General features: G+C 44.2%; 1 protein-coding gene across 1 annotated transcript in view; it reads right to left on the reverse strand.

Annotated features, from left to right (window-relative positions):
• The window catches only part of Iqgap2 (IQ motif containing GTPase activating protein 2), a 259,748-nt gene that overhangs the window by 195,758 nt on the left and 38,452 nt on the right, over positions 1 to 25,538 (reverse strand). The window contains exon 2 of the mRNA XM_021180833.2: positions 12,535 to 12,634. Coding sequence (XP_021036492.1) covers positions 12,535 to 12,634 — 100 coding nt within the window. The remainder of the gene's footprint in view (positions 1 to 12,534; positions 12,635 to 25,538) is intronic.

Consider the following 25,538-nt stretch of genomic DNA (forward strand, 5'->3'; position numbering starts at 1 on the left):
GGAGGGAGGGAGGGAGGGAGGGAGGGAGGGAGGGAGGGAGGGAAAGGGAAGGTGGCACTCACAATACCTGAAGCTGGAAGGTTTCTTAAGAAGGGAAAGCTATTTACCAGATCCTTAGCCATCTACTTCTCTCCTTCCACAGGCTGAGAGCTAAGGAGTTATTTACTGGCATCTCTGCATGGGAACAAGGGACGGACACAAGCATGATGGAACAAAGCCTTACAACTAGGCTGGGCAAAACCAGACACATACAAAGCCCACTAAACAGGAGTGAGGACCTACAGCTTCTTAAGAATTCATAAAAGGTGGCATCCTGTCCCTGATATTCAGAAGGGAACCCTGCCCACCTTGGTGTCCCTGACTCCAGGAAGCCCAGCTAACCTGCTGCCCGGGTTATCTGTGACAGCTGAGACTAAGGTCCAGTTCTGCCCAGGTCAGGCCAATGAGTCAACTCGTTTCAATCACCTCAGATTCCTTCCTGAAGTAGTTGATAGTTCTTGCCATAAGAAATATATCATGGGCAGAATTGGCTCTTATTTGGTCTGAGAATTTCCTTGACGGTAAATTTCATTTACCATAAAAAGATGTAATTAAACCACGTGTATGGATTTCCATGTTTAAAATAATTAGTTCCTTCTCCCTGGGTGCAACGACTGAGAGTCCTGTGCTGTGCGTCAAGAAGTGCTATTTACAGAAGGGAGATTGTACTTCTAGGACATTCCAGTATCCTCATTCCCCCCGCTTCATAACCCACTCCGCCTATATTTGTGCTAGACAGAAGTGAATGTGCAAACAGCACCAGGAAAAAGCAGCCGAAGGTGCACATTCTTCAACTCTAATTAAGCCGGGATGCCTGATTCACAGCTGTTCCTATTACTGAAAATGTTTTTATAATAAACAATGGAGCTTGCGAGTCATTCTGTTCCCCGTTTCGGCATTCTACAATGTACACCAACATGGCTGCTTGATTTTTGGCTCGTCTTCCCAGATCATGCTGCAGCAGACATGCACGGGGCAGGTATATATTCTTGGACCCATTTCACAAGGTGCTCTGCTCAAGTCCATAGAGCTATTGAGAGAGCCAAGAAAGAAACCCTCCAAGTCCCATCCTCTGTTTGAGAAGAACAGCAGCAGCCAGGGAGCTCCACATCTTGCAGTCAAGGCCAGTGAATGTCTCCTCGGCTCTCCCTGCCTTCCATTGTCTCTGCAGCTGTGCATAGTGACTATCCGAGCCTAGCTCTTGCTGTGAATAAAACCTGGCCTGTAAGTTAGTACTCCCCTCCTCTGTGTTCCAGTGCCACCCTGATAAAATTAAATAGTGTGGATATGTCTTATCTAATTCCACAAAGTCTAAAAATAAATGACCAATTTTATCACAGTTTGTCACTAAGTCCTTTATTAAAAGAAAAGGACAAAAGTGACATAGGTTTGTGCCCAGAGAGGCACCTGTCGACCTAGATGTGACTTTAGATCACTTCTTTATGAATGTCATCCTGAGGGGAGCGCTGGGCCCTCACCAGACCCCAGCCCTGTGGGTACCTTCATCTTGACCTCAACCTCAGGAATATTGTTATGGCAGCACAACAGATAAGACAGCTGTGCACCGCTGTTTCATGAACACAGTAACTTCCTTCTGTACCCTAGCAAAATCCCCTAAGGAAGGTGGGGGAGCTGGAAGGGTCATTTGGGAAGATGAGACAACTCACAGGAGGAAATAAAATAAATATCAAAATATCTGAAGCTACCTGCATATGTACAACACCGGAAAGCTGAAGTTCCTCCACCTGCGGTTTTATTAACAAATGTCCCAAGAGGAAAACGAAAATGATTCTAGAAAGAAGGACTTAGCAAACAAAACAAAACATCAAACAAACACACATGATGGTAATCAAGGACCAGGGGCTTTTGGACAAGACCTGCCTCTCCATTCCTCCCTTGAGCCCAGCCAGCTCCATATAATAAGTTATCATGTGCTATATGACCAAACTGACATCTTATGTGCACACTCTAATAAAGTCTTTGCAAACCTCCCCTACACAGCCAGACTCTATTGGTATAGAAATGACTCAACCACCATCTCCCATCTCCTCCTCCTGTCCTTGGCTCCTGAACCTGTGTCTTTCCCTTTTGTCCCCTGCTATACCCAGCCTGGGAGAGCCACAGGAAGAGGGAAACTCTGTCCTCTCATTTTTTTCTCACTTTTCCAAAAACAACATAACATTCTGCACAATGTCAGTAAATGGATTTCATTCTTTGCCTCAGCTAGCACAGTCAGTTTATTGTGTAAACTTGCTGAGCCTATGCTAACCCCTCCTCAGATCTGCATGCTTCACAATGAATGTGGTTCTGATCACTCTGACAGGGCCCAAGGACCAGGACTCCATAAGTTCAGAGGCTCTTCAAAAATCTTCATTTCCTAATGTGCAAACAGAGTGGCTAGCAGGCATATTGCCCATATGAACTCGAAAGAGACACCTAATTCTCCAGGATCAATACCTCAAAGAGGCATGTCACATCACTATGGGATACATATGGCCCCCAAATTTCAAGTTATTGAGGATACCTGGTGTTGACCTCTTTCTACATGTATGTACACACATGTACAATGCATCTATGTGTATTTGGGCATACACACACACACAGTCATGAACTTTTACAAATTATTTATTAAAAGTATATGTCCCAATTAATAAGTTAGTTGTACATTTGGAGCAAAGGTCTTTGATAGGCCCCTCATCCCGGAGGAAGAAGCAGAGTCCTCCTTGCTTTTCATCTAAGCCAGGTTGAAAAACTGGAACCTGTGACAGCATCAGCCATCGGTGCTGGTCCCTCTCCTCCAGAGCAGTGTGGGTTAAATTTTACAGGAATGGTTTCTCACAGTGGACACCTCCTTTTGCATCCAAGAGCTGGGCCCACATTCGCTCAACCAAACTTATTCAGGTGGTTTTAGCCCCTAACTTAGCTTCAGTGGTCAAGCTGACCTACAACGCTTCTAGATACACTCATTTGTCTCCCTCGGTCTCGTTCCAAATCTACCCACTCCTACCCAAGTGCCTGATCTGTACAAAAACACAACTGTCACTTCCAATTGTTTAAACTTGTTCTGCCTACTTAACAGCTTTCCCTTCCCCTTCATAATACCACTTCAGCCCACTTCAGAGGCAGCTGTTGGCCCCCACATCCCCTGACTCACAAGACTGGAGTACAGTCTTCCCCAAGGTTTCTCCTAACCACACCACCTCCATTCTGGATGAAAGACTAGTGACTGTCAAGCCCTTGTCCTGTCCTGCCTGTCCTGAGCTCCAGGACTCTCCTTTCTCACCACACTAACTGTGTTCCTTCCAGGCATACTTAGGCCTGGTAGCTTTAAGGTGGATGACCTTGGTAGCACTCAGGGGCCCAGAGAGACTTGCTTCTCTCTCTGTCTCTGTCTCTGTCTCTCTCTCTTTCTCTCTGTCTCTGTCTCTGTCTCTCTCTCTATCTATCTGTCTCTCTTTCTCTCTCTCTCTCTTTCTCTCTCTTCCACTCCCTCTCTCCCCCTCCCCCTCTCCCTGTCCCTCTCCCTCTCTCTCCCCTCCAGTGCAGCTCCACCTAGGCTCCACCGCACCCTGGCCATTATCATTACCAGGAAAAACCCCACCTGTGCAATGCAGGCTTCCAGATCTCTGACCATGGCCTGTGTTTGCTGGTCTCCACTTCCTTGTTCTCAGGGATCCCGCCCTTCATCCTCACTGCCCCACCCCCATCTTACCCATTCTGGCTTCACTAGCCTCTGTAGCCGGATTGGACCTCAAGTGTGTCCAGTTTCAGTGATGTTTACATTAACACCATGGAGTCTTGGTATCCCAGGACTTTGTCAGAGCCAACATACTGATCTTGTGGCCTGGCTACTTCATTCATCTCCCCATAGGTTGATAATGAAAGTTACATGAACCTGATGATAGATTTTGCAAAAAAAACTGAAAACTTCAGCTGTCTCCTCCAAACCACTCTGGCTTCTTATTCATCCTTGACTAAAGCACTTCTGCGTCACACTCCCATCTGTTCAGTAGCTCTGGACACCCGGCCTCTCTCCTCCCATCCCACAGTAAGGGGGAATCCTCTATTCTTTCCATTAAAGCCAGGCGGAAAGGCCAGAAGCAGAGAAGACATCAGCCAAAGGTGCTTCTGTCGCCCCCACCACCACCACCAAAAAAAAACATGATTCTCAAACTCCAAGTGGCAAAAAAAGTTCACCTGAGCAACTTAGTAAAATAGAAATGTAACGCCTTTAATCCCAGCACTCAGGAGGCAGACGCAGGCGAATCTCTGAATTCGAAGCCAGCCTGGTCTACAGACTGAATTCCAGAACAGCCAAAGCTACAGAGAGAAACCTTGTCTCAAAAAAAAAACCAAGGTGGGAAAAAAAGCCAAGGGATTTTTAACCCAAGCTGGCAAGACACAGGGGGAAGAGTTTGAAATAACTAAAGATGTTAATTTCTAGACTCATTTAAGTTTGTCACAAATAACAACAAGACAAAACAATGACAAAGACAATACACAGGTAACTCCCTATACTAAAAATTCAGTGTCAAACTAAGAACTTGAATTTATCAAATAAATGCCATACTGTTGAGTTTTCTAATATGTTCCCAATTGATACGACTTGGAGAGACTCACAGAGTGAAAGAGCATTCATTACCCAACAGCCAGAAGAAGACACTCCTCCTCATCCCAAGCCTGTCCCTAAACCCACCACAGATAGGGATCTCATGCCTGCCCCGCCCCCAGGCTTGGTTCTCTGCAAGTGGATTTGGACCTGGCCCCACCTGAGGAACACATCGTCTATACTGAGAAAGCAAATAGGGGCCACTTGACATTCTGCAGCCATTCTGAGACATAAGAGCTAAGGAATCTGCCATGACAGTTGGGATCCTACAAAGTTCACACACACACACACACACACACACACCACTGCTTCCCTCAGAGCCAGCACCATGAATAAAGATATTGTTTTATGAGTATTAAGCATCACAGCAGGAGACGACACCTGGTTCATGCAGGAAGGAAGACACAGCCATGGTGTTTGCTATTTCATACCTTTTGATGTCTCAACCAAAAGCCAAGCACACTGTGAAACCTCTCAGAACAGTGACAAAGATGACTGATGTACTGGGTGGGAAATCCAGACCTAGCCAGCACGAGGGATGAATGAAGGCTCTCTTGAACGAGGAGGAGAAAGTCTGTACTGTAGAAAATGAAAATTCCTATAAAAACTCAAAAAAACTAAGAGATGGGGGAGGAGAAGAAAGAAAGAAGAAAGAAGAGACCTACAAAGCAAACCCTCCATAATGAACGGGTCCCAAGCCAGTGTGAATTTACAACTATAAAGACATGAGCAGGTAGTAGGAGTGAAGTATGCTTATGGATATCTGCAATCCTAGTACTTTAGAGACTGAGGCAGGAGGATACCAAGTTAGAAGCCAGCTGGGGCTATATTTCTATATACAGCCTGGGCAATACAACAAGACCCAATTTTAAGGAAGGAAGGACGGAAGGAAGGAAGGAAGGAAGGAAGGAAGGAAGGAAGGAAGGAAGGAAGGAAGGGAGGAGGGGAGGGGGAGAGGAAGGGAGGGGGAGGGGAGGGGAGGGGAAGGAAAGGAAAGAAGGAAGAAAGGAGAGAGAGAAAGATGGATGAATGGAGGGAAGGAGGAAGGGTGGGAGGGATGAAGGAAGGAAGAACAGAAGAAAGGAAAGAAAAGAAAGAAAAGGTGGGGTAATATTTGAATGTCTGCAATCTGACATCAGCATTATACCTGGTTATAATGCTTTCTTATTGCTTGTTGGCTGTAACTTTGAACAAATTCTAAAGTCTTTCCAGGACTTGGCTTCTTCACCTATAAAATAAAGGTGGCCCATCTCCCCAGGAGAGGAGAGAGAGAGAGAGAGAGAGAGAGAGAGAGAGAGAGAGAGAGAGAGAGCAGTGAGTCCTCAGAGTGTGGTGCCTGGTGAATAATGGCTCATGTGACATCCTTGTTTGTAAAGTACATTTGAGACCATGGAAAGTTTCAAGCCCCTCCTAGGCTTCCAACTTTGAAGAGTTCGACAAACAAATACAAGCATTGGAGTCAAATAGCAGTTACTTAACTTGTCCTTGGCCCGAGATTATTAACAGGAACATATCTGTTAGGTGCCTATCCAACATACGGCCATGGCTAGAACATACAATATATGGTCTAAAACAACAACAGTAGCAGCAACAACAACAACCCCTTCCAAAGAGGTGTCTCATGGCCAGGCTTAGCTGATAGAGACCACAAAGTGAGCTCCTCTGAGTCACTAATCAGTCAAGCATGCAATTTCCCAATGTCCTCTGCTGCCCACACCTGGTCCTCTCCCAAATCCCATGGCTTCTTCCTTTACACCCTTAATCACCATTCCTTCAACTGCAATTACATAGTACCTCCTCCTAGTTATGGCCAGCTGGTGACTCTCTCCACCTCTGCTCTAAGTACTGCAGGCCATCCAGGAGGGCTGGCTGGCATCTTGACTCCTTTTGTCTCATGAAGATACCCAGTAAGACCATCCCTTATTCTTTTTCAAGTTAACCCAGCTGAATCCTTTCTTCTAGAAGACTCCTTTTCCCCCTGCTAGGATGTTCCTAGCCTTGGCCTGTCTACAAGGGTTGAACCCTGCTACATGTGGCTGCCAAAGAATCTTGGTTAGAAAGCAGCCCCAGACAGGTCAGTCCTCCCAGCAGGCCCTCCTCTCACCTGGGAGCCAGATCTGAGGGAGACCAGGCTGTGGAAAATCCCTACTTCTTATCACACCAGCCTCAACATGGAGAAACCCTGTGTTTTCTCTTTCCCTCAGCACATCTGAGATCACAGCCAGGGAAGGACAAAGATGGGGGAAAGTCGCAGTTAGCCCTGAAACAAGAAAGCTGTTTACAGGCTGCAAATACAATTAAGAAATTCCTTAAAATATTGCATAGAGCAACAAGTCCCTTAACAAGCTGCATACCAAGGTATTAACCTCCAAATTCCAATTTTTTATTAGCTGTGCTTGTGAGCACATCCAAGGATAGGGTGTCCTTCAGAATAAGGACAAAGAGGCCCATGCACATGAAGGGGGTTCAGTAGATTCTGTGAAGTACTTCCCAGGCATGACCTTTTTTGTGTTAAGTAAGCACAATTATCCATTGTATACTGAAACCACACTTGCAGCTTCTACTTGCTTACACATTTGAAGCACATCTTTTTTTTTTTTTTTTCAAGCCCAATTCTCCAGCCCACTCACTAGATCAGGTTAGAGCTTGGGACTTGATTTAATCAAAAAGGTGTCCTGTTGGGGTCTGCATTGTAACCAGGACACAAAGACAATCACAATCACACCCATGGCTTGTTTTCTTTCTTTCCAGGACACCTTTAGAACAAAAACCTATCCCAGGCTTAGACAAACAGAGACCAGCTTTGCTCACGTCTAGTTCTATCAAGACACGATCTCTAAACAGGCCCTTCACCAAGAGAAGCGCCCCCCCCCCCCCCCCCCACCAAACACACACACTTATTTTTAAACTCAGGGCAGAAATAAGCAAACACAGCAAAATTTGTCTGTGCATTCTCTCCCTTCCTTAAAAAAGAAATAAGATACCACAGGAACCTTCCTCAGGAGCTACAATAGTGGGCCCCATTCATAACTATGTGCTCAACTGCAGTGTGCAAATTCCCTGTCCGCTCCTCGCCAAGATTTCTCCTCCAGTTCTCTGACCTTCATAATGGCCCCAGTTGGATTTCCTAATCCCTCAGCCTAGACTTCTCTCAAAATGAACCCTTAGACTCAAGTGCTTTTTTTTTTATAGCTGTCCCCAACAAAGGACTGACTTTCTTAAAATGTATTCATTTTCATGACTCAAAATACATTTCACATAAATTAGTAAGCAGTGCTAATTCTTTAAATAAAAGGAGTAACTTTTCCAAACAGTGGGATTTCTGGCACCAGCAAGAACCTTTGAAAGCCCATAGGAGCAGCACACGCCTGCCCAGTCCTGTGTCAGCAAAATCTGTGCCACAAAGCAGCTATAAAGCCAGCTTGCAGGATATCTGTAAGGAAAACCTCAAAGTCCATTTAGATGTAAGTTATAAGACAGAAGAGTGAACTAGCTCAGGGTTGGGAGTGCGGCTCAGTGGGAAAGCCCATGCGTCATATAGTAGGGGCCCTGGGTTCTGTCTCTGTAGTACTTGGTACCTAGTACTTAGTACCACGTCAGCCAATTCCTAGTTGGATGTCTTTTAGTAATGGACGGATACACCCACCACCTTCAGTACCCAGCTAAATGTATCTGTTCTGTGGTCAGTAGCAAAGAAGATGGAGACACGGTATGGAATGTAGCTTCTAGGGAGGCCCCCAGAGGTCTCCTCTTCAGATTCACAGCCCTGAGCAATCTCCTCACTTTGAACATGGCCTAGCTTTAGAACTTGATTCTCATCAGTAAGACATACCAAAAGGATAGACATCATTTCTGAACATAGGTTATAGATCATCCCACCTTCTATCATGAGCACTCGCTCTGGTAGAAGATGCTTGCCAGTCACCCAGTGACTGGCACCTGAGGAGAATAGATTCTGCCCACCAGCAATGGAGGCCCTTGGTCCAGAAGCCAACAGCACTAAGCAAGCTTGAAGTGGATATGGCCTCGTTGGGAGCCTTGAGATGCCTGCAGCCTCGTGAAATACCCACGACCTAAGTGCCCACTTGGGCTATGAGAAAACATTTGATCCCGAGATTCCACCCAGACTCAGGTCCTCTGCTGATTTGCATCACTGAGGCCCCTCTCCAAGCCAGCCTGCCTAAAAGACCGTCAATCACACTTAGTAAGATAATAACACACCATATAGCATCCTATGAGTTTTTTAAAGTGTGTCCCCATCGCTGCGATCAATTTTAGAACATTTTTTAATTATTCTCAACAGAAATCCCAACCCATCACATGTTAATCTCTGGTCTATATAGAAAGTTCCAGGCCAGCCAAGACTACAAAGGAAGACCCAGTCTCAAAACAAATAAACAGAGCCTTCTAATTTTAAAATGGAAAAAGCTTAGGAATCAACTTCTCTAAAACAGATAAACAAATGGCCAGTAAAAGCGTGGCAAGATATTCCACACTGGTTACTAGGGAACTACAAATCAAACCAGTGAACTGTCATTTCTAACTACTAGCTGTGACACTGTAACAAGTTGTAACAAATGTCAGAGAAGACATGCAGAGTTTGGAACCTTAAGTATTGTTGGTTGGATTGTAAATTCATAGTGTTATTTTGGAAGTATCCAGCGGTCTTTAAATTATTACGCATAAAGTTGCCATGTGATGAAACAATCCCAATCTCAGGTACATAGGGCTCTCTTGAGCCCTGAAAACCTATATCCACACAAAGATATATATATATATATATATATATATATATATATATATATATATATATATATATAAAGCATTATGTCTACTAGTAAAAAATAAAAATCAACCTGAATCCATTCACAGCGAATTAATGAATAAACAAAATAGAGTAGGTCTACATAATGAAATATATGAAATATAAAAATAAAATATAAAAAATTTCATATAAAATAGGACACACAGGTTCATGTTAAAATATTTATCAACACGAAAGGTGTATAGACAAATCTGTAGAGATGGAGGCTTTGGTAAGGCTTGGGAGCTTGCAATGGCCTTGAACTCACAAGAGATCAGCTTGCCTCTGACTCCCAAGAGCAAGGATTAAAGGAGTGAGCTACCATGCCCAGCTGACCTCTGTCCATTTTAAAATTAAGCTCTTAACCTTGTACACTACAAGTCTTTGATCAGATACACTGTCTTTGTACTTCCTATTTAATTTTACATGTATGCTTTGGCTGTATGCATGTCTGTGCACCATGTACATTCCTCATGCCCAGCAAGGCCAGAAGAAGAAATTGGATCCCCTTGGAATTGAGATACAAACGACTGTTGCCCACTATGTGGGTGCTGCGAACAGCAACTGCTCCTAACCACTGAGCATTTCTCTAGCCCCTGTGTTTTCTTTCTGACTGAAAACAACAAAACTGGAACTGGAACTTAGCTGGGGATTCACTGAGTCTACAGAGTAATTTAAGTGCATACATGTAAGTATGCATGTGTGCTTTACTGTGAATGTAGGTATTTAAATGCTGTAGCATGGGTACAGGGTCAGAGGGCAACCATGTGCATTGGTCCTCACTGGCTTTGAGACAGGGCTGTATGCTGGCTACCACTGAGCATGCCAGACTAGTTGGCCTGTGGGCTCTGCCTCCCATCTCACCATAGAGATGACCATGCCCATCTTTGGAGTCCTAGGATCTGAGTTCAGTGCTCATCCATGAGTGTCCTAGGATCTGAGTTCAGTGCTCATACATGTGTGTCCTGGGATCTGAGTTCAGTGCTCATACATGCGTGTTCTGGGATCTGAATTCAGTGCTAATACATGCGTGTTCTGGGGTCTGAATTCAGTGCTCATACATGCGTGTTCTGGGATCTGAGTTCAGTGCTCATACATGCGTGTTCTGGGATCTGAATTCAGTGCTCATACATGCGNAGTGCTCATACATGCGTGTTCTGGGATCTGAGTTCAGTGCTCATACATGCGTGTTCTGGGATCTGAATTCAGTGCTCATACATGCGTGTTCTGGGGTCTGAATTCAGTGCTCATACATGCGTGTTCTGGGATCCGAGTTCAGTGCTCATACATGTGTGTCCTGGGATCTGAGTTCAGTGCTCATACATGTGTGGCAAGAGACACTGAGCCATCTTCCCAGCTCTGAAAACTGTATATTCTGAGTCTCTTACTTCAAAGACGCTAATTTCTGAAGACGTTTTCCTCAAAGAATCTGGGATTATCTTTATGACAAACTCATAAAAAGAGAGAAAAAAATATTCACTAATGAATTCCAGGAATACCAAGGAGGATAACATGCTGTAAAGGCTCATCTTTGCCACTTTTGACACACTTATGCAAGCGCATACCACCAGATGTCTGGCCTGTACCAGCATTCACAGGATACTTTTCCCCTTTTCAGTGATTTAAAAAAAAAACCAGAAAGGGAGTAGAGCAGGTGGCAGTGTCTTTACCATGCAATTTACAGAGCAAAATGAGACTTCTCCAAAGGGTTAGACAACCTAGCCAGAGTCACACAGGTCAAGGTAGGACCAAGAAATCAGGTCTATCAACTCTGGATCAACTCTTCTGCATCATGATGCTCTTTCCCACGTATGTTAAAAACAAAGCACATACCTACGGAGAGGAACATATGTCACAAAGTAAAAGCAAGGTCCTCCCACGAATTTTCAGACTTTGTCATGGGATGTGCATCACGTTTGGATGCCTAGGAATCTCTTCCTTTGTTTTGTCTTTTAAGCAAGAATTTTGCTTAATAATCTTATGCTAACAAGAAATCTTTGATGTTCTCTGACCTAAATGTAGACTGTACAGACATGTGAAATAGTAATCATGTTGATTATTAGGGCATAAAGTTGCACGGCAGTGTTAAAAGACGAAATAAGACTGAGAACTCCCAGCAAAGCAATGATAATGCCAAATTAGACCATAGGCTAGTGTTTTATAAAATACCAAGTAAAATCCTCTTCCTGCTAGTTCATCATTAACATCCATGAGCATTTCACTAAGTGTTTATTGGCTATGTAGATTAAGAGGGCACCTAGCCCATCTGTCTCACAAAGCAGTGTATGAAATGCTAACAACCAGTAGCATTGGCTCAGCAAAGGGCAGAGTCCTCTAGATCCCTCAGATAAAGAGGCAGTTGTTCTTTGGACTCTTATCTTCACTTTCTCTTAGGAGAACTTAGTCAGCGTTTACTTACAAGGAGTCTAGAAGAGTCAATGTGGTTTTATAGTCAGCATACCCAGTGCGCACACACCCACAAGTTAAGGAGATTGCAATCATAAACCTGCTTCGGAGTTTAGTGACCCATGGACTTCGGTCACATAGGCCATTGTTTGACTGGACATTTACCGTCATGGGCTGGAGGTGAGTACAGGACCTGAGGACACTCTTGGGGAGGAGAAGTCAGGTTTAAGTTACTGTTGATGGCCCCCAGTCTCCAAGCCAGTGAGATGCACAATCTGAAATAATCTAATTTGTCCTGCAGTTTCCTGGGAGGCTCTGAAGAAGGGAAAAGGAAGACTTGCCTCCCTGACCTCTTGACATTGGCCTCTCAATTCTCCATGAACAAAAGTGGTAGTTTATGGCTCACTACCAACCAGCCCACCAGTGAGCTTTTATCTGCATAAGCCCAGGTGAGTGTGGTGCCCAACCAGCTGTGATCAAGGGTTGATGAACGAACAGAGTGTGTTCAAATCTAAATTACAGGTGACAGTAAGAGTGTCTCCCTGGCCATCCCTAGTCCTGATAATCCTTTGAGATTGTTGATCCATTCAGGACTTTCTTGTCGTCAAATCCCATAGTCTTACCCCAAGGCTTAGCTACAAGAACAGGAGCACAGGCAGATTAAGCCTGGACTTACCTCTTGGCTTCCTCCAGGTGACACAAGTATTCATAGGCGATGTTCTGTCGCCTCCTCTCATCCATCTCCTCTGCAGACAGTCTTTCATCATCCACGATTGCTAGAAACACAGGAGAATAACATGTCCCTTAAAAACGCCTTATTCAGGTTAATAGCACAGTAAATTAGACCTCTGCTTCATGGTTTTATCAATAATTATTTCTCTATTTTATTTGCAAGGGACAGATGCTAGCTTAGGTCATATTTCGTATTGACACCAAGAGCTGTGGTAGGTTTAGTTTTGTAGAGAGCAAAAATGGGTTCCATTCTGACACATATGCCACTACATGTAGCGCATATGCATCCTCATTGCCCCTCATCCCTCCTCCTTTCTCCAGCTGGTCCACTTCCTTCTCACTTCTGTTATCACTGTGCGGGTGTGCACACACAACATACAGATACACACACACACAGACACACATAGAGACACACACAGAGACACAGACACACACACACACACACACACACACACACACACACACACACACGGGAAAAAAAATAAATTAAGTTAAAAAAAAAAAAAACTAAAACCACCAAGGGGCAGAAAAGATGGCTCTGCAGTTAACCACACTTGCTGTTCTTACAGAGGACTCAGGTTTGGTTCCCAGTCCTGCAGGAGGCTCACAAATGTCTGTAATTCCACTTTTAAGAGATTCAACACCCTCCTCTGCCCTCCTTGAACACTCACACACATGGTGCACACACGTAAACTCAAACTCAAACACACATAAATACATTTTCACAATGAATCCCTTTGTCTTTGCATCTTATAGTGATGATTTTACTTGCTTTTTAAAAGATTTGTTTTAATAGTTTCTAATTGTGTGTATGCCTATAGGCACACACATATGTGCCTGTGTATGTGCATATGTGTGTGTGTATGCAGGTGCTTTCTGAGAACACAGGCATCAGAGACCCGTGGTAGAGTGACAGGTAGCTATGAGCTACCTGACATAGGTTCTAGGAACCAAACTTGAGTCTCTGCAAGAGCAGAATGTTATCACAATTCTTAAGGTTCCTCTATGGCTTTTTGTACACACTGTACCCACCCACCTCTCCCTTAAGCCTTCTCTCAGGATGTTTTGTTTTGTTTTGTCTTTTGCAGTTATTATTGTTTGGTTTTGAAAGATGTATTTATTATTTAATATGTATGGGTGTTTTGCTTACTTCTATCTCTGTGTCCAACAGGAGTGGCTGGTGCCCACAGAGGCCAGAAGAAAGCATCACACCCGCACTAATGCTACAGGTCCTTGTGAGCTGCCCCACGAGTGCTGGGAATCCATCCCAGGTCCCAGCCCCTCATCGCTTAGCATCTCTTTAGCCTTGTGGTATCGTTTTAAACAGAAGAATGAAAGCCAGTCTGAAGCTAAGGGTTGACAATATTAGACTAAGACTCGCTATCAGGTTTTAGTAAGGGAACACTGGAACTCACACAGCTTCAAATCAACTAGGACCCAGCCTGCTGGGACAACTCCTGTAACAGTACTCGGGAAGGTATCTTAGTGGCTCAGCTTGGAGGCAGTGACATCATGATGCATCCCAGAAATTCTAGGGTAGAACAGTAAACCTACAAGTGATTGGCTCTTCTTAATCCCCAAAGGGAATTGCTACTTCTCATCCAAAGGCGAATGCCAGCAAGTCCCATTGTAGACAGATCAGGGCCTCTAAGACTCCACTCTATTTACAACCTTTCTGGTTAGTAGGTATCTAACAGGCAAAACTAAAGAAGACAGGAAGGAAGTCAAGTTTGCAAACCTACAGAGTCTCCTCTAATCCTGGCTTCGTTTATTAACTCAAACGCCTTGCCCTAGGACCTCTGTGAGGAACAACGCCTCAGTCTCCTGAGTGTACGTACTTCTGCCTGCAATATCCAGCTGCTGTATCACCAAAACCTCCACTGTTCATTTGCATGGCAATGCTGCTTGCTCATAAAAAGGACCCATACGGTCGGTCGTGCTTCAGGCTGGCTACTACAGTGAGTCGTTTTACCCATGAGATTACGTGGAGAGCAGGTGTAGCCCTGTACAACACCAAACTCGACCATGTCAAGGACCCCAATGCCTCAGATCCATGGGAATGGCCAGGCATCCCTGGTCAAGTATGGATATTCATGGTGAGTACAGAAAATTTCAGCCATGGCTTCCTCCTCCCAAATGACTGCAGCATGAGGTTGCTCCCTTACAGAGATCTCTCTACTGGGATTAACTAACTCACCTCCTTGTTCTGCTGTATATAATTAGTGGATCTATGTTATGGGTTGCTGGTGAATCTCCACCAGAATGCATGGCCCACTCAACCCCAGTGTTTCCGTCTGTGTGTCTATATTTCTTCATTCTTCATCATGCTAACCCTGACTAAGTCAATCCCACAACTGTGCAGGTTGGGGCAGGATTGTTAGTCACCATCAGAAATGGGTTAGGATTGAAGGGCCCCCTGTGAACCCTAAGATGGTCAGGCCAATTCTAGACCCGGCCAATGAGGAGTCAACCACAGAATCTCTATGGAGACAAGGAATTAAGACCAAAATATGAATTCTTTTTCCCTCAGGTCTCGCTCTGTAGCTCAGGCTGGCCTTAAAGTCATGATCCTCCTCTGTCTTGCTCCTGAGTATGGTTAAAGTTCACAACAAACTACACCCTGCCAACATTTGAATTTTACTACAGTGTGTACAATGCTCAGTGCTTAAGATCTAAAATTAATACTGAGCCCTCAGAGAACTCAAAAGAAGGTAGATTAAATTTGAAATAGTATAAAATTTGGCAGTATGTGCCATAAACACAGAAGTATGTACTAGATTCTTATTTGCTGAATGCCATCTTTGCTTCAAGGTCTTGGGGATTGTGTTTTCTACGCTTGGTTTCATTTCTACCCCATGAATCTGTAACAGGCACAGGGGTTGAAGTATCTCTTGAGCAAACATGAGGACCTACCTTCTTCCCATTAAGCCTCGACTCCTGGGTTTCACTACTTCCAGATAATACAAGATAGTGGCCAAAGTTCTAATACTGTGGCTTTGAGGGACATTCGGCTCCAAACCATAGGACATACCCACATTCCATCATCTAACCTCCAACGCTATTGTTCCTAACAGCTAACCCCAGGACAGACCATCACTTCCAACCTCTCATTTTAATAACCTCTCAGTTGAAAGAGAAAAATACTATGTCTGATAGGACATTTTCATTTTTGGTACCCTCAGACACTCTAAAACCTGAGCACACATTAAACTTCCTAGGGAGCATCCATCTCTAACAATCTCTAGGGTGTGCACGTGTACCAGGGGCCAATCAAAAGGAAGCACACTTTAGCCTCAACCATGCATTGAGGAGAGACAGATGCCTCACGAGACCTTCCAGCCACAAACACTCGAGGAAGAGGTGTGATCTTCAGTAGCATCCTGTCCCCTGGGCTCTAATCCCAAATGCCTCCACAACTACCTGAGATTCCATCTTCTCCAGACAGCTAGTGAGAAATTCCTAGGCTCTGCCCTGTCCAGGAAAAGCATAACAAAACAAAAACAAAAAAATCCCAACTTACTCAGTGTATGAATATGTGCATGTGCATGTGCACATACGCGCACGCACACACACACAGTTTTAAATTGCAACATGCTGACCACCCTTGATGGCATCACATCTTCAAGTCTGAATACTAGGCCACTTCCTAACCTAACTCAAGTTGTCCCCTCTCCCAGCACTTCCTATTTTTAGTTTAGATTGGAAGTTTGTCTGCACATATGTATTTGAATCATATCTGTGCAGTGCCTGAGGACATAAGAGGGTGTCTGATTTCCCCCTAGAATTAGTTATGTATGGTTGTGAGAGCCACCACGTGAGTGCTGTGAACTGAATGTGGGTCCTCTGGAAGAGTGGCCAGTGCTCTTAACTTCTGAGCTGTCTCTGCAGTCTCAAACTGCCTCTATTTCAATAAAAAATTCATAGAAGATACATTCTACATCATGATGTCCAGCATACTTCTCATAATAAGGCTGTATGCTCTCTGAAAATATTTGGTAAGTCATCTCTTATCAGGAAAGACTAATAAAATCGCCCCCAAATATCTGTATGAAGTCATTTTATTTTTGCCTGTTTGCAGTGAGACAACGGAAGTTGAGAAGCAAACACAGGACCACGGAAGAGATTTTGCTCTTCTCACTTTAATAAGTAGGCTAGAGTGAAAACACCTGGTGGAGAACCAGCCAGACAGGAGTGCTCGCCCTTAGGGCATCCCATATCGGAGTCTCTTCCTTCCAACCTTCTGTCCCACTGTTCTCACCACACACATCGACTTTACCTGCCCTTTAGTGTGCAGAGGCCGGCGATGGCCTACCACCCAAGGGCAAGCCAAGGAGAATGCCTCCACAGCAGAAGCAGGTGCTTCTGGACCCCAGAGGGTCAGGCAAAGACCTTTGCCTTAGTCCCTGTTCATTCATGAAGAGACTTCTGATAAGAACTCTTGGCATGAGGAGCGGCCCTGCCATTTAAAGAGCCATGCTGAAGATAATAACTCACGGCGGACACGACTTTTCTGCCTACAAAGCACTTTCCCATAGGTTACTGTGTAGTTGTCACAATCAGCTGAGGGCTAGGCCCTATCTCTTATAAATTAGGAAGTTAAGGTCAATGAGGGGGTGGGGCTGCCTACGGCTGTTCTCTGGGCCAGTGACACAGCCAGGGCCTGAAATGACATCCTTTGGGACCACAGTCCACAGTTGTTACCACGACAACAATGTCACCACAGAACCCAAGGCACAGGTAGTTTAAATAGCTCTAGGGTTCCTTTCTCTTGAATTTAAAAAAAAACAAACAAAAAAAACAACTTGATTATCCATGATTTCTTCTAAGGGGCATCTTCAATCACTGCCCCAAACACCCCAAGAAACATGACTTTGTTGAGGAGAGTTTCCTCCAGTTTTAGCTAGTCACTACTAATGCCAACTGGCTGGCTAGCTTGGTTGATTAGAGAGTGGCGCTGCCAATTACATTCTATGGCAATCCCGTGAGGAGAGCTTGCACAGAGGCATAAGAAACTACAAAAAAGAGCTGCATGGAAATAGAAGCGTAAGGAGGAAACCCGAGTCCTGTGCCAAGAACTCCCACACAATGCAACGTAAAACTAGCCCAAGACCTACCCTTTGGTAAGGTGCGGCCACTGTTTAACTGCTGCTCCCCACTACCTGCTCCCTTCACACAGGTACCACGGCCACCATATCCTGTGTCAATCCATTCATCTGTCCACAAATATTTGAGTGGCTGCTTGGTGCCAGCCAGTTCAGACAAAATGTATGACTCACAAGGTCTCTTCTGGAATTTTTATTACAGTTACACAACTGAGATTTGGCACTAGGACAAGGAGCTTGGGTTTGGGAAACACACTCAAGGGAGGGTTGGCAAGAGTGTCCCCAACCGTGGCTGGCTTCATCAGACGGTATTATTTAGGTTGTACGCCTTTAAGGAAAATCAGATTAGAAGTCTGATAGGAATAATCAATTCGGAGACATACACCCACCATTTAGTATTTTAAGTACACATTGTTATTCTGTGTGACTCAAAATTCTCTACCGAGAATCCTAAATATCCTCAGGTATGTAATTCAGTTGGGTGTGGAACCAAATTCTATGGTTGTATTGCCTTAAAGGGAACACCTAAATAAATAAGACCCACTCTCAGGACTTAAGGACTGTTCATAGGCTGTGGGATGCACTGGTACCCAAGGAAGACACTAGAAGAGACTCGGGGCAGAGACAGGAGGATGGAATTAAAGGATAACAGAACCAAAAGACTAAGGTTTGAAGAACGCTGACGTTAAGGACATATTAAGGAAACAAGACCCAAGGAAAATTCTGGTTCCATGTCAGCTGCTTGAAGCCTTCCATGGCTACTTAAACTCTAAAGGACCCCATAATCAAACTTCCCTAAACTGGATTTCCTTTTAAAAAAAAACAAACAAGCCTGAGTTAGAAGTTGTTGTTAGCAACCCTATACGTATTCCCAGTCACTCTTAGAGTATAAGGCAATATTGCAAGTGTTTGGACCCCTGGAGGCTGCATCAAGTCACAGAGATGCTGAGCAGACAGCTGCCCCAGGTGCTTCTATCTCCCGACCAAGGGCCAAGGAAACAGCAGGTACTTAGTGAGAACTGCTTGACTTGAAGGCATGGGCATCAGGTCCATCCAATCCTCACGCTACCAAGTCTGCCACCCAAAGTACAGTCATCTTTGTCATCTTCTGAGAAAAAGGGAACTTCATTTGGAACAGTTCCTTGGATTTCTCCCCATCACACATCTCTAGGATCCTTCCAAAGCTGGAAATCAACACATAACCCAGGGCCATTCGGGTTAGGCAAAACTGTAAACATCTCTAGACCCATATTGTTATAGAAAAAAACAAAAACAGAAAAAAACCTCCTAAATCTTCATATTTAGCACTGGAGGAATTTCTGAGATGTGGCAAAACCAGGCAATGAGGGTAAGCTGCCAATACAAAAGCTTTAAACAAGTGTCACAATCACTTGAGTATCACCAGGGTTGACAAGTATTAAGAAACATCTATGTCACATCGAAACAGGAAAATGGAATAGGAAATAGGTCCGGCCTTAGGAGAATTACCAAACCTTTCCTGTCAATCAGCTTACACTGTACAAGATCCACAGGGGAGCCGGGCATTCTGAGAGCAAATGCCTGTAATTCCTTCCAGCAACTCAGAGCTGAGGTGGAAAGATTGTGAGCTACATAATGAGCCCAAGGTTGGCCTGGAGTACATAGCAAGACCCTATAAATAAAAGAGAGAGAGAGACAGAGAGAAAGAGAGAAACACAGAGAGAGACAGAGAGACAGAGAGAAACAGAAACAGAGAAACAAGAACAGAGAAACAGAAACAGAGAAACAAGAACAGAGAAACAGAAACAGAAAGGCAGAGAGAATATGCTAAGGGGACAGGAAAAAAGAGACAGAAACACACAGAGAGGGAGAGAGGGTTCTTAGATCCCACTCACACAGACATATTGTGCACATTACACTTGAGTGCTCAGGTCTGAACGGCACCTTTTTGGAGCAGGAAAATCATTGCTAATTCTTACAGACCAAAGGAAAATCCATTCAGTCCATTATAAACTTAAAACAGGAATCTCTAACTGCTCCAGAATTGAGATACCCAGTGCAGATCACGCTGGGACGAGAAAGGGAATCCTGGGGCTTCGCTCAGTTTTGGAGAACAAAAGTCAATGATTCCTAGACTTGGTGTTATTTATTTTTATTTGCATAATGGTAATTTTTCAAGAACTATTTTAGAAACCACATCACCACCTGCTGCCAGGAAGGCCCATCCCCCACATTTCTCACAGATCTCAGTGAGGAAGAGGAGAGTGTTAAGTTTCCAGGAGTGAAGTTGAGACTCCAATGGTAGAGAGCAATTTTTAAATCTGTTGCTACTGTTTCTAAACAATGGGAAGGAGCTTAGCTCACTTTCACTCGGTATGAGCCCCATGCTCACGGGTTTCACTGTAAAAGGTCTCAAATTACTTAGATCCAGTCCTAAGGTGATGCACACTATTCTCTATAAATAACGAATAAAGGCCCAAAGGTCGACTCAACTTTAACATCCTGTGAGAATGAGGCAACACCAGAACCACTAAAACAGCCTTCCTAAGTTAAATATCAATGGTCTCCTGAGCTGATCCCAAGGAAGCCACTAACTAGTACCTCTTCTCTCAGAAGCCAACATCTGCTGGCCATGGTGCTACAACCAGCTTTGGGGAGGTAGAGTCAGGAGGATTCTGAGTTTGAGACCACCCTGGGCTGCATAGTTAGTTTCTCACTAGCAAAGGGATAGGTGGTAAGACCCTACCTAAAAACCAAGAAAACAGATAGTCACCCCACACAGTAAAATATCGTAGGATAGTTCTACAAAGCTGAAAGATTTGAAGACAAGAGGATAATGAGTCATACCTGGTCTTTAAAGAAACCAATAGCAAGCACGAAAGAAAGAACAACTTCTTGGTTCTAAATGGATTTCTTCCCTGTGGATCTCATAGTCTGAAGGCCCGGGATTCTTTATTCTTATGAACATTTGAGGAAAAGCACGGAGGTTAACACTTTGTGAGGCAAGGTTTCATGTATGTTATCTCTTTGTCCCTACATTCCTCTTTCTGGAGGAATCCCATTCTTTGATATCTGGATAGGAGATAAACCGAAGAGAGGCCATGTGGGCTCAGACCATTGGAGATCACAAAGAAGTCAGTGACAGGCCAGGCAGTGATGGCACACACCTTTAACCCCAGCACTTGGGAGGCAGAGGCAGTCAGATCTCTGAGTTCGAGGCCAGCCTGTGCTAGAGTAAGTTACAAAACACCCAGGGTTACATAGAGAAACCCTGTCTCAGGAAAAAAAAAAAAAGTCACACCCAGTCAAGGATTAATACTGGACACTCCGTTAATCATCTGTAAAACAAAAATATTGCCAACTACCGTATGAAACTATCGTATAAGAATCATATACCTGGGGCTGGAGAGATGGCTCAGAGGTTAAGAGCACTGACTGCTCTTCCAGAGGTCCTGAGTTCAATTACCAGCAACCACATGGTGGCTCACAAGCACCTGTAGTGGGATCTGACGCCCTCTTCTGGTGTGTCTGAAGACAGCTATACATATACTCATACATGAAATAAATAAATAAATCTTTAAAATAAAAGAATCATATACCTATATCCATACACATACACATAAATGTACATGCACATATACATATATACATACACATATATACATAAACATGCACACAGACATACATACACATATATATGCAAAAACCTACAAAAACTTACACACCACACACACGCACACACACATATATATATATGTGTGTGTGTGTGCGTGCATGTGTGTATATGTGCGTGTGTGCATGTGTGTGTGTGTGTGTGTGACGTATCTCACTATGTCATCTTGAACTCACAGTGATCCACCTACCTCTGACTCCTAAGTGCTGGGATTAAAAGTTTGTGCCACCACTCTTCAGCCTAAGACTCATTTTTTTTTATCTTTTATTTTTGAAAAGGGAAGGAAGAAAGAGCCAAAGGCTGGGGAAGAATGCTGTGAACTACTGACTTCTGCACATGACATGGATATTGCAGCCATGATCTCATAACAGCAATGGTTGCTTACAAGAGACTTGCATAAGGCTGGGCCAACAACAGTCCAGCATGGGTGGAAGGGTCTCCACCTCTTCCTGAAGACCATAAGGACAAGTGAACCCTTGAGGGGAGAAGGGAAGTGGTGTAGGCACTGGTACATTGCATTTGTTCAGGTAAATAACCTCCCATCCAAGCTGATGGCCATAGAAACAGAAGATAGGAGCAGGATTTCCAAAGCAGAGGTTGGTGGGATGAGGACGGAGAGACATGTGGATAACACGGGGATATGACCAAAGGATATTTTATACAAATATATCTCTCTATATGTGAAGTTATAGCCCCATAGACATTAAAATTAAATGTACATTTTAAATTCATAGCCACATTATTACATAAACAGTCATTAAATAATTTATCAATGCAAAATAATTTACAGCTAGCAACAAATGATTGCAGCAGCTAATTTTTCAAGAGTAATTAAGATAATATTCACTGCTCTTACTTGACGACTTTAACATCTATCTCCCATGTAACTTGTTTGAATGAGAACGGCCCCTGTAGGATTGAATACTTGGTCCCTAGTTAGAAGAACTCTTTGAGAAGGATTAGGAGGTGTGGCCTTGTTGGAGGCGATGTGTCTCTGGCAACAGGCTTTGAGGTTTTCAAATCCACACCATTCCCAATTAACTCTCTCAAACTTTCTGTTTGTGGATTGGATGTGAGCTCTCAGCTACTGCTCCAGCACCATCCCTTCCTGCTGCCGTGCTCCCTGTGGTGATGCTCATAGATTCAGCCCTCCACAACCATGAGCCCAAATTAAACATGTTCTTTGTAAGTTTCCTTTGGTCATGGTGTTTCGTTACAGCAATAAAAAGATAACTAAGATGGTAGTTAAACACACACACATTTAATTCTACACATCTATACACATAATGAATATATAGTCTGTATATTTTAATTAAGAGTGTAGAGTGTTATATTACATGCATTTTATTTAGGCTGAAAGCCAATAAGGAAATACTAAAATACAAGTAGAATGTTACCAAAAAAGGCAGCTCTAAGACTTATATATTTTTATATATCTAAGACTTATATATTTCCTTATATATTTTTTATTCTTATACATCTTCCAAAAACTCTATACCGCTGGCATATAGTCCTTTAAAATGTCAATAATAGAAAGAAAAAAAAAATCTGATTGTTAAAATGTTCAGCGACGGAAAAGTACGATGAGGATGAAGCCCCAATAACAGGTGTGGTCCAAGTGACAGTTTTCTACATCTAACTGTCCCATCTGATCACTGAGAACAAGATTTCAGTCACTGAGAAGGTACAATGAGTAATATGCCAGCCTTGCTGTGTAAAGAGAGGCAATGACGGAAGCCCCAGGCAGCAGCGAGGACACCGCTGAGGATGACTAACACTGGGCTGTTCTTGCCATATTCTACTAGAAGGCCCAGTTGCCTGAGGAGAGGCAGGACTGGAAAGCCTGGGAGAGAAGGCAGGTGGGGGAGGGAGGGAACAGAGGAGACCCAATCTGGAGACTCATGAGAAGGCTCCAAGGAGCCTGTGCAACCAACAACCCTGGGCGTCTAAATTCCAGAGAGAAAACCAGTACGAGCTCTGGATGGGCAGGATCTGGCAGGGGGAGGGGTGGGATGAAGATGAATGCTGAGGTGGGTACAGGGGAGGGAAGAGAAAGCCAAGGAGTAACAGCCAACTCATTCTCTGACTTCGGATGCTGGAGGTGGTGGGTACAGCACATGGCTCTGCACCGGGAAGTCACCCAGTGTGCCAATTTGCATAAAGACAAGCTTGCATAATTAAGGGAAGGAAATGCGGATGCATCCCACTGTTCTGAGGATATACTAAGGAGCCAGCTAAGCGCTGAAACTTCATTTGGAAGGGAAGTTGAGTCTAACAGTGGAGCCTGCTGGACGCAGAAGAGCTCCATTAATGCAAGCATATGCTGTTCGTTAGAGGATGAATTAGCACCTAATCTAGGGCTCTTAAAATATTGCCAAAAATCCAGCTCTCGAATGGACCGTACTATGTAAATGGTAACGTGTTGACAAACAGTCGTGGAACAAAAATACATTTCAACATTACTACATGCTGGACCAATGCAGATCGGGATAGATGCAAGAGTCTCTTTAGCTTCAAGGAACCCATGAATAGCAGCATCAATCAGCACATGTGTGCTGTGTTCAGGAGATGGCTCTTACAAGAAACCGTAACACAAAACAGGTAGGGCCAGGCTCAAGCAGCAGGCCTTGACCCTGGTACGCTGAGCTCTTTACGTTCATGGGGGTCACATGTTTATGAAGTGCTACACTATGCATGAACTAAGATAACAAGTTTAGGCTTCAGACAGAAGGATAAGCTGCCCCCACTTGCCTAAGACAAAAATGGGTTTGCTCAAGGGCCAGGGCTAATTGATTACAAAGCTGGCTTGTGTTTGAAATCTCCCCAGGGTTTCTGTTTACTTTTCAATGTCCTCTGTGTCTCTGGTGACATGCCATTATAACGGGACAAATATTTTTATTGCTTTCAGATGTTAGCACAGTGAGCCTGAGGAAGAAATGACCTGGCTGGTGTGGGGAGTGGACCTGGTAAGGATGGCTGCGGCTCGTGTAGAGTTTGTAGGAGTGAGGGAATAGATCCAACACTTGACTGTGTAAACTAATTGGAAAATGTATAGATGACACAGAGAATACTTTCTCATGGAAAGCCATTGCCCCGCTAGGGCAACAAACTGACAAACGTTCAGGTTTGAGTTTATTCTAACAGGCAGTAGACCACTGTACTTGGAAAGTGGATGGTCCCAGGTTTTAGAAAGTACATATTCTTGTTAACAGAAGACAGACACAAAGGCTTTCCGTCTGGCGCTTACTCAAAGCTCAGAGAGCTGGACCCAGCACACAACAGAATACCACCACCTTAAATATAACACATGTTGGTCTGCTCCAGACTCAGTCTGAAGATGTAACCCATCCCCCTCAGGTACTGCTTTCTTGGCTGGGGTCTGGACCACAGTACTGTATGTAAATTCCCCCTCACATGTGTCCACAGCGACCCAGAGGAGACAGCCAAGCCTCGAGCTATCTCTGTGTATCATCCACGAGTCTCTCAGAGGATTTGAACTCAGTTTCAGAATTAAGCCACTGTTTCTACTCCGGATACTCAAGCCCTGCCAGCATCTGTGAATCACAAGTATCCACAATTATGGAGCCAAGCAGGGACGAAAATGTCTTCCTTTTGATGGTTTCCTAGGTGCAAAATATTGGAAGAGAGTTACAGAGATTCAGAGTGTTCAAACTCACTCCAACTGCCTTATAATTAAGGCTGATGGAGGCAGGACAACAGGCTTCTTTGGGTTTGTGGCAAAGTCCCTAAGTAGCCAGAAAGCACTTCAGCAGGGAGAAAGAAGGACTTGGGTGGGAAGAATCTGGGAGTGACTGGCTTCTAATCCAGCAGGGGAAGGCACATTTCACAGCAGAGGAAAGTTACTCAGTCACAAGCTTTTGTACTTGGAACAAGTACAAAAGACTCTCAGCACAAAGAACAGGAGAACCAAGGGGAACAAGACGCTGCCCAGTGAAAGGATTAATCTGAGTGGGTTTTCTTGACAGATGTAGTGTGAAGTCAGGCTCGAAGAAGGGAGAGAAAGGGATCCGGTGGGAAATAGGCTTGGGAGCTAGGCATGGTGGCTCTTGTCTGTAACTCCAGCACTCAGGAGACAACAGCAGAAGTTCAAGGTCAACCTGGGCTACAAATAGCCAGGGCTATCCAGCAAGGCCAGTCAGGGAAGGGGAAGGGGAAGGGGAAGGGGAAGGGGAA

The sequence above is a fragment of the Mus caroli genome, chromosome 13, assembly GCF_900094665.2.
Source record: "Mus caroli chromosome 13, CAROLI_EIJ_v1.1, whole genome shotgun sequence".
Taxonomy (NCBI): domain Eukaryota; kingdom Metazoa; phylum Chordata; class Mammalia; order Rodentia; family Muridae; genus Mus; species Mus caroli.